The following is a 15,248-nucleotide window of genomic DNA, read 5'->3' on the forward strand; positions in this document are numbered from 1 at the left end:
AAAAAAAAAAAAAACTTAGAAAGTAATTAGAAGTTGCTATTTCAGTCTTAGATTTTTATTAAGCAAATTGGGTTGTTGCGCTAGTCTCCCGGAGAATTAGTTGAGATGTGCGTAACTGGCCCAGACACCTTGGTTAAAAAAAAAAAAAAAAAAAAAAAAAGGAAATTATGAGTTATTTTATTTAAGGAAATATGTGATCTTTTATTTTGAGTAGTTGTTAGTCAATTAAGGATCTACTAAATTAAGTTTTATTTGATTTTCGATTTCATTAGTTAGAACTTAAGAAGTAATTAGAAGTTGCTATTTCAGTCTCAGATTTTTGTTAGGTAAGTTTTGATTTCAGTTTATTATATAAAAGCATTTAACTTAAGTTATTAGACAGATTGGAGAATGAATTGAATTGAAAGTTTTAGTGTTGGGTTTGATGCAAGACGTGTGACCCCTTTCCCCCCTCTTTGTGTTAATCTTCTCTTCTTCCCTGCAACTCTGAGTTAACTCAGGACTTTCTTCTTTTCTCGACAGGCCCTCCATCAGAATGCAAGCAAACATGTCCAAGTCCTTTTTCATGTCCCTTCTCTCACTTTGCCTACTTACTTATTTCTTCCAGGCAAAGTGCTCAAGTCCCCTTGCCCCTGCACTCTACATATTTGGAGATTCACTTTCAGATAGTGGCAACAATAATTTCCTTCAGACACTTGCGAAAGTGAACTATACACCATATGGCATAGACTTCCCGGATGGTCCAACAGGCAGATTCACAAATGGCAAAACTTTTGTAGATTTTATATGTGAGTAGACAAATAATAATATTGTTAATGGTTCATGCACATTATGTTCTAATTATAGAATGCCTCTAGTTCATATTCATCCAAAGGGGTAAAAACTATTCAAAGTGATTTACAAAAGAAATAAATAAAAATCTGTCCCTCACATTAGTTATTTATTGTATTGTAATTTTAGTTTTGCAGCTGAATTACTATGATCACCCTTTGTTACTCCATAACTTGGCATTCGCCTTCTGATCTTATTGATTTGTTTCTCATGATCTTTGATTGCAGCTCAATTTCTTGGGTTACCTTTTGTTCCTCCATATATGGGTCTTTCAGTGGCTCAAAAGAACAATACAATAACCGGAATGAATTATGCATCAGGATCAGCAGGCATCCTCCGAGAAACAGGAACTGCATTGGTAAGTTATTACAGTGCAGTAAGAAACATAGTATTAGTATTAAATTAAGGCATAGGCATAAACTCATAATGTTTACTAAGACTTGGAAATCTTTGTTATGAGGAGGAGCTTCTTGAATTTCTTACACAATATTGGCTTTGTTATGCAGGGGAAGAATTTAGGCCTAGGGGAACAAGTTGAGTTGTTCAAAGAAACTGTTAACAATTACTTGCCAAAAAACTTCAAAACCAAGGATGAGCTCTTGCAGTACTTATCGAAATCCATTTTCATTGTACACATAGGCAGCAATGACTATATCAACAACTATCTCCTACCGGCACCATACAACAGTAGTCATCTCTACAACCCCGAACAATTTGCCGGCATTCTCTTAAAAGAACTCAAACAACACTTGCAGGTAACAGAAAACATGTTGACCCTTCTACTGATTAAGCCTTTTCTGTTGAGATTTAATCTCAATTCTGGTTATACAATTGCAGGAGCTTTATAATCTGGGAGCAAGGAAATTTTTGGTAGTCAACCTCCCTTCAATTGGGTGTGCACGGGGCACAATTGGATGTGTTAACCCTATAAGCCAGATGATGTCCCTTTACAATAAGGGCTTTCCCAGTGTGTTACAAGATCTGAGCACCACTCTTCAGGGCTCAACCTTTGTCCAGGGAGACATTGATGCATTTAGCCTTGACTTAGGCCAAAATGCTTTTAAATACGGTAAGATATCGCGATTAATTCACTTAAAGAAAATTCTTCTCATATCAAACTCAATCAATTGATCTCCATCTTGCTATCTACTGGTGCAGGGTTCACAAATCTACTCCCATGCTGTACGGAAATTCTCCAATGCCTACCAAATATACCACCTTGCTTGGATAGAACTAGGCATATTTTCTGGGATGGAGTTCATCCAACACAACAGGTAAACCTGCTGTTTGCAAATGGTTGCTTCAACAACTCAACGCTATGTACTCCAATAAATGTACAGCAGCTTGCACTGAAACAATAAGGCACTGCTTCTCAGTAGATTTCACTTGCAACTTGTTGCTTCTATCATATAAGGCTATGTACTCCAATAAATGTGCTGCAACTAAATAACGTATCTGCTTTTTGGCAGAGTCAAATTGTATCTTAAAGTATCTAATTTTGTGTTTCCCTATGGGACTTGGATTGAATTAATAAATTGTAGCCGTATGATCTATGCAAAAAATAAAAAAGTTGTAGCCGTATGACTACCATTTTATGGCAATGTAGCATCAATACAGTTGACACTGTTTTAACTAAGGTTGTGAATTTGAAACCGAAATCAAATTGAGTCATTTACATTGAAATCGAAAAATCATTTAGTAAATGGTTCAGTTCTGGTTTCAAGTTTAAAACAGATTAATTAAATGGGTCAGGTCGGTTTTAACCGTTCAGCCGTTGGTTCCAAACCGAATTGACGCCGTGAAAACCGAACTATTTAAACTGTCAAAACCAATCCGATTAACCTGTATAACGATTAAATATTTTATTGTTTTAACAAAAAAATAATGGTTTAATTTAGGGAAGAATTAAGGACCATAAAGGTTGTCCAACAGTCTATTCAATAATTTATTCCTATTATGTAGTTATATAGTTAAATCCTTGCTTGTTCAATGCTTCATTTAATTTGATGCAAGATTGAAGCATCCATCAACAAAAGCAAAATTTTAACAAGCATGCAAATAAACTAGCAAACCGATTGCTAATCATTTAGAAACTGGATAGAATAAAACCGTGGTCAAAACCATTTAAAACCATGAAATCGACATCGCTTAAAAACCATAGAACTGAAACCGTTTACTAAACAATTGCGGTTTCAGAAAGTGCAACCGTTTAGTAAATGGTGCGATTTTGGTTTCAGCAAAATAAATTTGAACCGAACAGAATTGTATTGTATACACCAAAACCGAACCGATTAACACCTTTAGGTTTAACTAGATATAGATGCCTGATGATGACAAGTTCAGTGGACTTGGAATTCATCTCATGATGATTCAAGTTCTAATTCAAGGAAAGTGTTTATTTCTTCTCTTCTAAATTTATCATAGTTATGGTGTTCAGCCTATTTCTAGGGTTTTTGCTTTCTAATTTTTTTAATTTGTTAGGTCTAGATTGGTTTAATAATTCTTTTCTTCTCATCGTTACCTTCTCCTAGTAATTTTTTTCTCTTGTCCAATATTCCATCAAGGTATTAATTCACTTCTTATTTTTAAATGTTTTCTCATGAGGACAATATCTGAGGCACCGTTGTCAATTATTATTTTAGGCATCATTTAACAACGTTCCGTTTCGACATTTTTCTGTTCCCAGAAATGGAGAAACAACCTAAAAAGCGTTTGATAAAGTTGTTCCGTTTCACCCGTTTCTAGAAACATAATCAAAATTTATTCCTATTTACAATTCTAGAAACGACAATGACGAAACAAGTCCGACTTGTTTCGTCATTTCTAAAAAACAAATTTGAGAGAAAAAAAAAAAAAAGTTGTTGTACCCGATAAATCTCTCAACTATTTAAACCTAAAAAGAGGCAATTGAACTCTCTCTCCCTTTTGGGCATCCTATGATACTATTGGGTTTTTTAGTGGCATTATGTCTACAAAAAACGTTTCAAGAAACAAGTTTATCAAACACCAAAAAATCCATTTTTGTTTCCGAAAATGTGTAAAGTCGTTTCTGTTGTTTCTGTGTCTCTGTTGTTTCTAGACACAGAAACAACAAAAACAACAGAAACGTTATCAAACGGTGTCTTAATTTCAACCACATGTTTGTTAGATTACATAACTTTGCACTTGTTTGCTCAACCACTGACAACATTTGAAGAGCTATTTGAGGCTGGGAACCAAGTGGAAGATGCTATCTAGTGATACCACAAACCTTATAAAGAGGTAAAGATCTTTAATAAAAAAAGGTTTACTCAATGTACGAGGCAACTCTCGCATTGTCGCATATGCAAGGTCTAGGGGCGAAAATTATGCAACCTTAACAGAAAATCATCCAAAAATAGAATGCTCATGTTCCATTTTTGTGTCGTTTTCACATAATTTATTAAGGCATCATTGTTGAGGTTGGATCATGTTCCATTACAGGTCCACCTCCCAAGTGGTAAAGTTTCGGATCAATATTATCATTATCACACTCAAAATGGACAAAGCTCATGTTCCGTTTAACTGCTTTTTTTCCCCCCTTTTTTGCTCCAATCCTTTTCCAAGGAGCAGAAAGCTCAGGAGACCCTTTCTCTCTCATAAATTGATCTCTTTGCTCCGCTGTGTATAGAACTGTTTTCCCACTCTGACTCTCTCTGAATGATAGGGGCATTGGAGTATTGGGCCACAAGCTCATGGCCACACAGTAATAACTGATGATGGGTACAGTTGATGTATCGCCAAGCCAAGCAGACCCAGTTGCCTTTTGTCATTTATGATGATGTAATCTGATGTTACTTCATTGGCCTTTGCAGATAAGAATAGAATTGATGATAGGTACATGTGGTATATCTCAGTCTTCCACAGTTTTCCTCGTCTTTTAAGATGATTGAGCCTAGTCCCATTTCCTTATGATTGTTGTGGAATTCTGTAACAGAAGAAAATGACAAAGCATCCTTTGTGGGTGGAGTTGGAGGCATTGCATCTGTTTTTGCTTGTATTAGATAAAATAGACACCATACACTTTTTCCACATTTTGGGGTAAGGTTGCTTAGTTTTCACTCTTCAGGAGCTCATGCATGCAAGAATCTTGTGTATCAGGTACACTCCCACCCCTCTTCTACATTTCTATTTACCATAGAAATCGATCATTTGAGTAGTAAAACAGAATCTCCAAAAAACTTTTGATGCAATATGTGTATTCTATGTCAAGGAATGAGACTGGAGTTAATCCCACATTAGTTTGGATAGTATATAATTATAGGGTTTATAACTTTGAAAAGAGCATCTCCACCCTAAGGCTCGGGTTTTTGGATTTAGGGTTTAGTCTAGTGTTTCCAAATTTTCATACCATTATTGCACGAGCTGTGAATAACTGTTGATGCTCCCTGCTCTTTGTTCTATTTGGCTCGCATGGTGATACATGATGCAAACAAAGCTTGCTATGAGGGCATTCCATGAGAGTACATGTCTCTTGCCTGCACAACATGGGTAAGTATCAAAGATGATAATGTCTCTGTTTCAAGTTGACCTGCACTGCAATGGCATTAATGCATGCTTTCCATACAAATATGGCACTTTTGATGGAAATTCTGAATCCCACAACATTTTCCGGTCCAACTTTGGAATGATATAATCGGCATTGCTGATTGTGATTGGATTGGAGCTTGTACATGTCCCACCCGATATGCTGATTTTATTGTGAATATGTCATACGGATTAATGCCCCAATAAAGCTCTTCTTGAAATTCTTTTGTATTAAAGGCCTGACTAGTCCTAACCCCACGATTGCATGAACCGAATCACACTGGAGTTGAATGAGAATCATTCAACTTTCACTAAAAGCGATGTATAAAATTTTCCATATTTCATAAGCATTGCCTTTAAAATTCAAATCCATACTAATATATGGGTTTGCTTTAATAAAGCAAAAAGTTAGGATTTCTTTCAATCTTTTAGTCCCATATTGCTTATGAAGGAGTAAAAAGATAGATTAGCGTATATATACTCAAAAGAAATACAACGGTAGGGGTTCTTGAAAAAAGGTATCTCTCCTCTTCCATGCCTAGGGTTAGGAGGAGAGATACTCTGAATCTGACTTTACCAAAAAAAAAAAATCTGAATTTGAAGATTTCTAACTAATCTAGATCATTTTCTTTCTAAATACTGATACGATCATAATTTCCACATCACCTTTCCATCTGGCTAACCTGGTGCTAGTAAAGGACATCCTCTAGAATCACTGGTCAAAAAAGCGTTTGCCCCATAATTTTTTATTAGAAAATGTCCTATATCAAGAAATATACATATCTAAAGTTTGAAATTTGAATCCATAGAGGAAAAAAGGTGACTGTCACCCCATGCTAGTAAATTCCCTTTAATTTTGTGTCATCTTACCTAATACCAATTACTACATGTAGGCTGTTGTCTAATACATATCGCAGAAAATCGGTTATTACCTAAATATTATCTTTTACAGGTAGGCCTAGGGTTGCAATAGGGCCGAGCTTTCTAAAATCCCTGCCAACTTTGGAATCTGGATCCCAGGCCCACCTTGGCCCTGACTCAGGGCCAGAGAAGCCCAGACCCAACGCTGTTAGGCCCAGTGAAACCCAAACGCCCTGATTGGGCCACGCTTGACTAAGTTGGCCGTGATTGACTTTGACCCTTCTTTACTATTCAGTGCCCGGCTTATCCTAATATTTTCAACAATTATCCTTGTAGTTTGAAATATCATTATCTCAATTCAATTCATTCCTATTAAAAGGAAAAAAACATACACAAATCCATTTGCCTCATGTCAAACCTACTCAACACATATTTAAGCACATAATTATCAACAAGGCCGAGCACGATCTAACCTAAAATTTTACACCACCTCCGTTTTTTTTCCCAAATATAAATTTGGGTTCCAATGAGATGATGAAAATTTCACCACCTTTTTTTACCAAATACAAATTTGGGTTCCAATAAATGATGAAAATTTTACACCACCTTACCCTATGCATCAACATGAATAACTGATTTCCTTGTCCACATATGCATGAGATTTCCCACCCAACCAAAATTCCATCCCCTGTTTTTTGGTAGAAGTTCCATTCCTTTAGACGTTGATCTTTCAACTCTTTGACGTCAAAGCCATGACTTATCGACTCAGAACATTGGAAACCATCTCACACCCATTAAAAAAATAAATAAATAGGTCATACCCAAGGACCTCAGCTTCTATATATGTTAAATAGATCTTCCATGTGAGGACATGTTGGTGATCAAAACCATGCTTACCTGTTACCTCTGATGTCACCTTCTTGAGCCAACTCAACAGAGAAATGCTAACCTGTGAAGTGTATAGCAGAAAAAGGGAGGACTAAAATATAAACTTTAAAGCTTCTAATAATCAAATCTTTATATCCATTTGAAATCTTTAACTTAATGCAGAAGAAATCAGCTAGAATATCAGGAGGCAAACCATAGTTAATATGTCGATGCACAGGACCATAAGATGTGTTCCAGGTGACTACAGATTCCATTTTGTCCAATTTTCGAATCAAGGATCAAAATTCAAAACTTGAAGATTGTGTTCTTGTTATTGGTATGATTCTGTGGGAATCAAACCCTTGATTTGGGATCTAAACACATCTTAACCTTTTTTTTTTTTTTTTCTGTTATTGACAATTTTATCTGTCAAGAAGAAATTTAAGACACCATTTGATGGTTCCTAATCAAAGATTCTTTTATCAGAAATCAATGGTCGAAATTAGTATAAGTATACAACCATCTATTTTGGATGAAGTTTTCAGTCACCCATGTAAAAAGAAGAATTCCTTCACCACTGGTGATGTGACCCTAATATTGGACGTATGTGTCATCGTTAGCTTCCAACTCTATTAAACCTGGTTGAAAATATACCCTTCCACATGTTAATCAAAGAGCCAAATATCACCAAAGCAATGGAGCTAGTAGATAATCAAAGAATCACAAGATCATTCAAGATTGTGTCAGTAATTTTTAAGGTAGTACCCCCTCAATGTAGTGCTGTGGATCCTAATCCTCTGAACATCTGGAACTTGGCCATTTATAAATGGTCACACCCGTTCTAAGAGTTCTTTGTGACAGGACACAAGCCACTCACTTAATTAATCAAAGAAAAACTGGTAGAAGATCATAGTAAATAAGGTAAATAGAGGAAAAGGTAACAGATTTGGTTAATGTTGGGAAATTTTTATAAGCAAAACCTTATAATAATTAGGTGTAAAATTAAGGCTCATTAAGGGTATTACACAAGAAAAACTGGTAGAAAATCATAATAAATAAGGTAAATAGAGGAAATGCTAACAGATATGGTTAGTGTTGGGAAATTTGGGAATTTTTGATGAGACAAAACCTTATAATAATTAGGTGAAAAAACTAAGGCTCATTAGGGGAATTACACAAGAAAATAGTAAAAAGAAAGATATAAACGTTGGAACTTGGAACAAACCACTAGTGATAATATATATATTTTCAACCTGTGTATTAATATATCAAAATCATTAATGATTAGAGAGGATAATCAGAGCCTCACCTTTCTATAAAATCCATTTCACAAGTCCTGATCTTCACCCAAAAAAAAAAAAAAAAAAAGACAAGTCCTTACAGAATGCAAGCAAACATGTCCAAGTCCTTTTCCATGTCCCTTCTCTCACTTTGCCTATTTCCTTATTTCTTCCAGGCAAAGTGCTCAAGTCCCCTTGCTCCTGCTCTCTACATATTTGGAGATTAACTTTCAGATAGTGGCAACAATAATTTCCTTCACACACTTGCGAAAGTGAACTATAAACCATATGGCATAGACTTCCCGGGCGGTCCAACAGGCAGATTCACCAATGGCAACACTTTTGTAGATTTTATAGGTGAGTAGACGAATAATATTGAATATATGATCCACAACCACAGAATATTGTTAATGGTTCATGCCCATTATGTTCTAATTATAGAGTGCCTCTAGTTTATCTTCATCCAAAGCGGTAAAAACTATTCAAATTGATTTACAAAAGAAATTAATAAAATTCTTTTCCTCACATTAGTTATTTGTTGTATTGTAATTTTAGTTTTGCAGCTGAATTACTATGATCACCCTTTGTTACTCCATACCTTGGCAATCGCCTTCTGATCTTATTGATTAGTTCCTTGAAATCGTTGATTGCAGCTCAATTTCTTGGGTTACCTATTGTTCCTCCATATTTGGGTCTTTCAGTGGCTCAAAAGAGCAATACAATAACCGGAATGAATTATGCATCGGGATCAGCTGGCATCCTCCGAGAAACAGGAACTGCATTGGTAAGTTATTACACTGTAGTAAGAAACATAGTATTAGTATTAAATTAAGGTTTAGGCATAGAACTCACAATGTGCAGAGATCTCAGTTTAGAATATATGAATGTTTAGTAAGACTTGGACATTTTTTTTATAAGGAGCTTCTTGGAATTTCTTATGCCATGGGTTGTTATGCAGGGGGCGAATTTAGCCCTACAAGTACAAATTGAGTTGTTCCAAAAAAACTGTTAATCTTTACTGACCAAGGAAATTCAAAACCAAAGAAGAGCTCTTGCAGTACTTAGCCAAGTCCATTTTCATTGTACACATAGGCAGCAATGACTATATCAACAACTATCTTCAACCGGCACAATACAGCAGTAGTCATCCATTCAGCCCCGAACAATTTGCCAGCATTCTCTTCAAAGAACTCAAACAACATTTGCACATAAAAGAAACACGTTGACCCTTCTACTGATTAAGCCTTTTCTGTTGAGATTTAGTCTCAAATCTGGTTATACAATTGCAGGACCTTTATAATCTGGGTGCAAGGAAATTTTTGGTACTCAACCTCGCTCCAATTGGGTGTGCACCGGGCATAGTAGATAGAGAAAATATTACAAGTGGATGTTATAATCATGTAAACCAGTTGGTATCCCTTTACATTAAGGGCTTTCCCAGTATGGTACAAGATCTGAGCACCAGTCTTCAGGGCTCAACCTTTGTAGGGAGACATTTATGCATCAAGCATTTACTTACACCGAAATACTCCTAAATACGGTAAGATATCATGATTAATTCACTTAGAAAAAATCCTTCTCATATCAAACTCAATCAATTGATCTCCATCTTGCTATCTGTAACCAATGGAAATCTACCGGTGCAGGGTTCACAAATGGAAACCCATGCTGTATGGCAATTCTCCAATGCCTACCAAATGTACCACCTTGCTCGGATAGGACTAAGCATATCTATTGGGACGCAGTTCACCCAACACCACAGGCAAACCTGCTGTTTGCAATTGGTTGCTTCAACAGCTCAACGCCATGTACTCCAATAAATGTACAGCAGCTTGCACTGAAACAATAAGGCACTGCTTCTCTGCAGATTTCACTTGCAACTTGTTGCTTCTATTATATAACGCTATGTACTCCAATAAATGTGCTGCAGCTTGCACTTAAACAATAACTAAATAAGGCATCTGCTTTTTGGGAGAGTCAATTTGTATCTAAAAGTATCTACTTTTTCGGAAGATCCGAAAGTATCTAATTTTGTGTTTTTCCTATGGGACTCGGATTGAATTAATAAATTGTAGCCGTACGTCTACCATTTTATGGCAATGTAGCATCAATACAGTTGACATTGTTTTAACCAGAGTAGATATAGATGCCTGATAACAAGTTCAGCGGACTTGGAATTCATCTCATGATGATTCAAGTTCTGATTCAAGGCATGTGTTTATATCTTCTCTTCTAAATTTATGGTGTTCAGCCTATTTCTAGGGTTTTTTCTTTCTAATTTTTTTAATTTGTTAGGTCTGGAATGGTTTAATAATTGTTTTCTTCTCCTCATCGTCACCCTCTCCTACTAATTTTTTCTCTTTCCAATATTCCATCAAGGTATTAATTCACTTCTTATTTTAAAATGTTTTCTCATGAGGATAATATCTTAGTTTCAACCACATGCTTGGTAGATTATGTAACGTTTACCTCTCGATCGGATAAAAATGAGAAATAGTAACGTCACTTACTCTCATGATAATTTTGGTTGAACATCGCAAGCTCCCCCCCCCCCCCCCTTTTTCAGTCTAGTTTGCTAGAGCCAACCTACTCAATTTCCATGTCCATTGAATACAGTTGGATCAATTTCCATAAAACAAATTCCATAGTGTCTTGGGAACACCTAAATACATCTACATCTCAAGGGTAACCATTCTTTTGAGATATATTGCTGCAATTCAGCCAACCCTTTTCACCTGTCATCTAGCAAAATCAGATGGCATTGATCCAACTAGGAATTCAAGAAAGCATCATTACAAAGGATGGATTGTGGTAATGCCCAGCAAAATCAGAAATCAAGTATCAACTCAGATTTTTATTTCCCGTCTCACACTTCCCCAATATGATTCAAAGGCACTGGACGCACAACAACATGGCCATGATGAAAAGGATAGATTATAATTCAAATGAATCACTATGTCAATTCCCCTCAAGCCCTGGCATTCCAGTCCCAACAATATGTTTCCCAATATTGTCAGCTTAATGATGGCCTGAAATAAATTAGACTACCCCACTATCACCAACCATTTAAGTTTGGGTACATGTAACCTGAAACGAGTCAATAAAGGCCATAAGTAGATTCTTTGTTTAATGTCAAGACTCAAGAGTACAATAACAATGTACATTTTCTACTGCCTCCGTCCAGCAAAGATAGTTCTCCTCCCACTTTTTGACTGTCCCAATTTTTTTATCCATCATAGATTAAATAATGAGTTGCCATAAAGTTAACTATTTTGCCACCTTGCATTGATTACCACATCATTTATTACCCAACCTGAAGAGAGCTTAAATAAAAGAAAAACAAATGGGAAATATTGAGAAATAAGGGGGTTGAAGAAAAATGGAAGGATATTTCAAAGGGAATGGTCATAGTTGAGCAGAGGGACTGCTCGACAAAACAAAAGGGGCGGGGGCAATAATTTCCCCATGAGTTCCATATTAAAACTTTAAATAATCAAAATGGGTTCTTAGTTTCAAACCTGATGAAAATTAATAAATCAAGCATGCATGAAGAGTTTCATACTAAGCCAATGGAAATAAACAGCAACTACGAGCATAGAGAGTGTTAAGGGTACCAATAAGCAGTAGTACCTGAAATGGGAGATGTCAGAAGACTCAGAATAATATATATGTGTGTGTGTGTGTGTGTGTGCGTGTGTGTGTGTGGTAAAGCATGAAAGGGGGAAAAAATAAAAAATAAAAATCATATCAGCGAGAAGCTAAAACAAAGTAACACCTGGGAATAAGTAAAGCTAATATAAAAGGTCATCACAAAGCAAAACTGAAACAAATCTTTCACTATCGTACTTATTTGAGGTAAAATAGTTTTAAGAGCTCCATGATTTATAAGGAGCCAGTTTGTTGGGTCAACTCATTTTGAAAAGGGCCATGTTCGAGGGCTATAAATAAGCAGGGGAAGCAATGTTATTGAATTAACTTTTTTTTCATTTGTTAACTCTTAAGTAATATATTTTCTTAATGTAGAAAGAAGTTAGTCCTCCAGGTCTAGAGATACAGCAAAAATATCTGCCATGTGGATTAGAAAGAGCTGAAATTTTGTGGATAGGTATACCACAAAAAGAAGTTGGCCAATTGGCAAAATAAAGCTTTGAAAATCCAATGAAGATAAACATTTAAAAAGAAACGGATAGTTGAAAATACAAGGCAATGTGCCAACACATGAAAGGTAGATCATTGATTTTGAGTTTGAAATTTGACATCTGGCCAATCTAAATCAATTTTTGGATATCCACACTATCACGGCCATTTCATCCAGCGCTGTTCGCATGGCCTATAGTCGTGGCATGGGTGGGGGCATGAGGTGCTAGCCATGGCATGGGGTGTGCCTAGTGGCATTTTTGTGGATAAAATAAACAACAGCATACAAATAAACTAATACCTGTCATTTTGAATGGCTGACATGATCTGATTTCCACATTGTGGAAGGAGCTTGGATAAGATAGCAGCATAAAAGAAACCCAAAAAGGAGACAGAGCCGAATAAAATAAAGATCCAACCCCAGCATACATTTACTTTAGAACTAAAGGAACAGTATGAAGTTGACATACCCGACGCATCGAAGTCCTACATAAACCATGAAAGAAGGTGAGATAATCTCAAGCATACACCTCATCGGCATGCAGCAATCAAACCAAGGACTTGTTTGAGAAACCAATGAAATAATACAAACTTGTATAATTGTATGGTCAATCTCCCCGCAGATATTAAAGAATTTTGATACCACAAAGAGGACTTTGCATGGCAATATGATCAAACTGCAACAAGGATAAAAACGAGGCACTTAAAACTCAAATGTAAGGAGCATAAATTATTAATGCCATGAGATGCAAGTTGCATAGAAAAATTGGATCCATGTAGCCGACCCCATTTAGTTGGGACAAGGTTATGGTTGTTGTTGTATGCAAGTTGCATAGAAATATTATTTGGCCAACCATTTTCAGACCAAAACTCAATTTGTACCTGTAACATACAAGCAATTTTAAAGCATTGGCAGAATCAATATACATTTTTCTGCGTTAGCACTTCTTGGCCTCACATGAGCCTATTCAACCATTTTCATTGAAAATCCAAAATAGCAGAAAGAACCCATGAACTAACTTTCTTTGCCTAATTACATAAACATTTTTTTAATATCATCTTTATTTTTATAAATCAGTACCACTATACTTCTTCTCCATTCATCTGACATTTTCCTTGTGCTCAAATCCCTAGACTCTTCCAAACCTCTAATAGGATACCATATGGACCTCTACATTACCTATTTTCATCTTTTTTTAATGCTTATTTTACTTCAGCCACCCTAATTTTCCGTATATATCTAAGATTTGTAGTTCCTTGATGGTTAATACAACCTTCTTAGATACTAGTATTATTTTCATTTAATAAACTATAGAAACAATTAGCACATCATTTATTAAAATATTACCATCCTCACTTTGAAAACATATAATATGGTTAAAATCCCTACTTTTCTTTTCCCTCTGTTTGGCGAGTTTATAGATAGCTTGTTCCCCTTCCATAGCATCTACCTTGTTATAGAGATACTCATATTTCATAGCCCTTGCTTTCGGTAGCACCTCCCATTACTGGTCGAAATCATCACTTAAGTAAGCTTCATTTACTTGAAATCCAGATCAAATTGGTTAACTAAGATAATGCAGTTTTAAATATCAGAATTTGTACCAGATATCTCCAATAAGCACAAAAATAAGAACAAATTTCGACCATTCTATTTAAATTACCCAACTCAAAGTTACACAAAGATGCTAACAGGGCACTGTTGAATTATTGAAGTAAATTGACCAAAAAATAGCCTCAAAGAAGATTCCAATCATTACGACTTACATGACCTATGAAAACATTGTCAAATCCAAAGTCCAAAGAAGTAGGAAAAACATTAATTTTATCCAACTAGGATCATTATGCTGCCCTCCTTTAACCATTTTACTTTGTCATGCAGATGCTACAAGAACGATGTACAGTGTAGGAGAAAGCACCATAAGATCTTGCATTTATAGCTTACTTGAAGTTTCGCCATTCCCTGCAGTGCACTTCTGTAGTGCAAGAAGAGAATGCCCTAATCCCATACCCACATTCCTCGGGACTTCGAATCAGTGAGGTCACGCTGCATACAACATCGAACAGAAAACAACCCATTGTTTTTTAAACAGTAGGAGCAATTAAATTTTTTTATCATCAAAAGATGCTAAAATGACTCAGCAGCTGTATCAACTGCCAAAGAGCAAAATCCACACCTTGCATTTGGCTCATAGATGCTGCACAAAGATACTCTGTATGACTAGCATTTTCCGAGTAGAGTTAGGGTTTGCAGACTCAGGTCTGGTCGAAAACATGAGAGAGAGAGAGAGAGAAGGCGGGAATTTCGGATCGGGGAACACGACAGGGAGCGAGAGAGAGGTCAAGGTTTCAGAATGACGAATATGGTAGGGGAGGACTACGTACCGGAGAAAGGGCGACGGAATTCCGCCACCGTTCATGGAGAAGACGAAGTGAAAGTGAGTCGGCGAAATCTCTCGAATCACAAACGGCTCCCAAATTAAATTCCACGATTTCCACTATTTAATGATCTAAATCTCTGAATCAAACCAAAACCGGTCAGCCTGGCCAAATCATCCGGTCAGACGAAGTGGGTCAACCATTGCAACTGTTAATGGTTCCAAAGTCCAAACCGTCAATAACACAGAATGGTGGGACCCACACAACTGTCTCACTCTCACCTCAAGTCTTAAGTGCTGACTAAGCAACATCTCACGTGGCATAGTCCACAGATGCCCTAAGAGACTA

General features: G+C 36.3%; 2 protein-coding genes and 1 pseudogene across 9 annotated transcripts in view; 2 read left to right on the top strand and 1 right to left on the bottom strand.

Annotated features, from left to right (window-relative positions):
- The window catches only part of LOC122058961 (GDSL esterase/lipase 7-like), a 2,750-nt gene extending 558 nt beyond the window's left edge, over positions 1 to 2,192 (top strand). The window contains exons 2-6 of the mRNA XM_042621702.1: positions 608 to 788; positions 1,059 to 1,189; positions 1,338 to 1,586; positions 1,669 to 1,900; positions 1,990 to 2,192. Coding sequence (XP_042477636.1) covers positions 608 to 788; positions 1,059 to 1,189; positions 1,338 to 1,586; positions 1,669 to 1,900; positions 1,990 to 2,192 — 996 coding nt within the window. The remainder of the gene's footprint in view (positions 1 to 607; positions 789 to 1,058; positions 1,190 to 1,337; positions 1,587 to 1,668; positions 1,901 to 1,989) is intronic.
- A 4,420-nt stretch (positions 2,193 to 6,612) lies between these two features.
- On the bottom strand, positions 6,613 to 14,991 carry LOC122078841. Of its 8 annotated transcripts, none has more exons than XR_006140202.1 (6): positions 14,907 to 14,991; positions 14,467 to 14,568; positions 13,114 to 13,198; positions 12,823 to 13,007; positions 8,983 to 12,014; positions 6,613 to 7,186 (listed from the first exon to the last, which is right to left on the bottom strand). XR_006140202.1 is itself a non-coding variant. In XM_042645036.1 (6 exons), the coding sequence occupies exons 1-5, from the start codon at positions 14,939 to 14,941 to the stop codon at positions 11,921 to 11,923; spliced, it is 501 nt and encodes a 166-aa protein (XP_042500970.1). In that variant the 5' UTR covers positions 14,942 to 14,991; the 3' UTR covers positions 8,730 to 9,160; positions 11,903 to 11,920. The 8 variants fall into 8 exon arrangements, 6 of the variants coding, with proteins under 6 accessions (XP_042500970.1, XP_042500956.1, XP_042500948.1 ...); XR_006140201.1 differs by lacking the exon at positions 6,613 to 7,186 and having other exon boundaries at positions 8,730 to 9,160; positions 9,408 to 12,014; XM_042645036.1 differs by lacking the exon at positions 6,613 to 7,186 and having other exon boundaries at positions 8,730 to 9,160; positions 11,903 to 12,014.
- Positions 8,501 to 9,610, top strand: LOC122059057 (annotated as a pseudogene).
- Positions 14,992 to 15,248: the final 257 nt, after the last annotated feature.

This window comes from Macadamia integrifolia, chromosome 1 (genome assembly GCF_013358625.1).
Source record: "Macadamia integrifolia cultivar HAES 741 chromosome 1, SCU_Mint_v3, whole genome shotgun sequence".
NCBI classification, from domain to species: domain Eukaryota; kingdom Viridiplantae; phylum Streptophyta; class Magnoliopsida; order Proteales; family Proteaceae; genus Macadamia; species Macadamia integrifolia.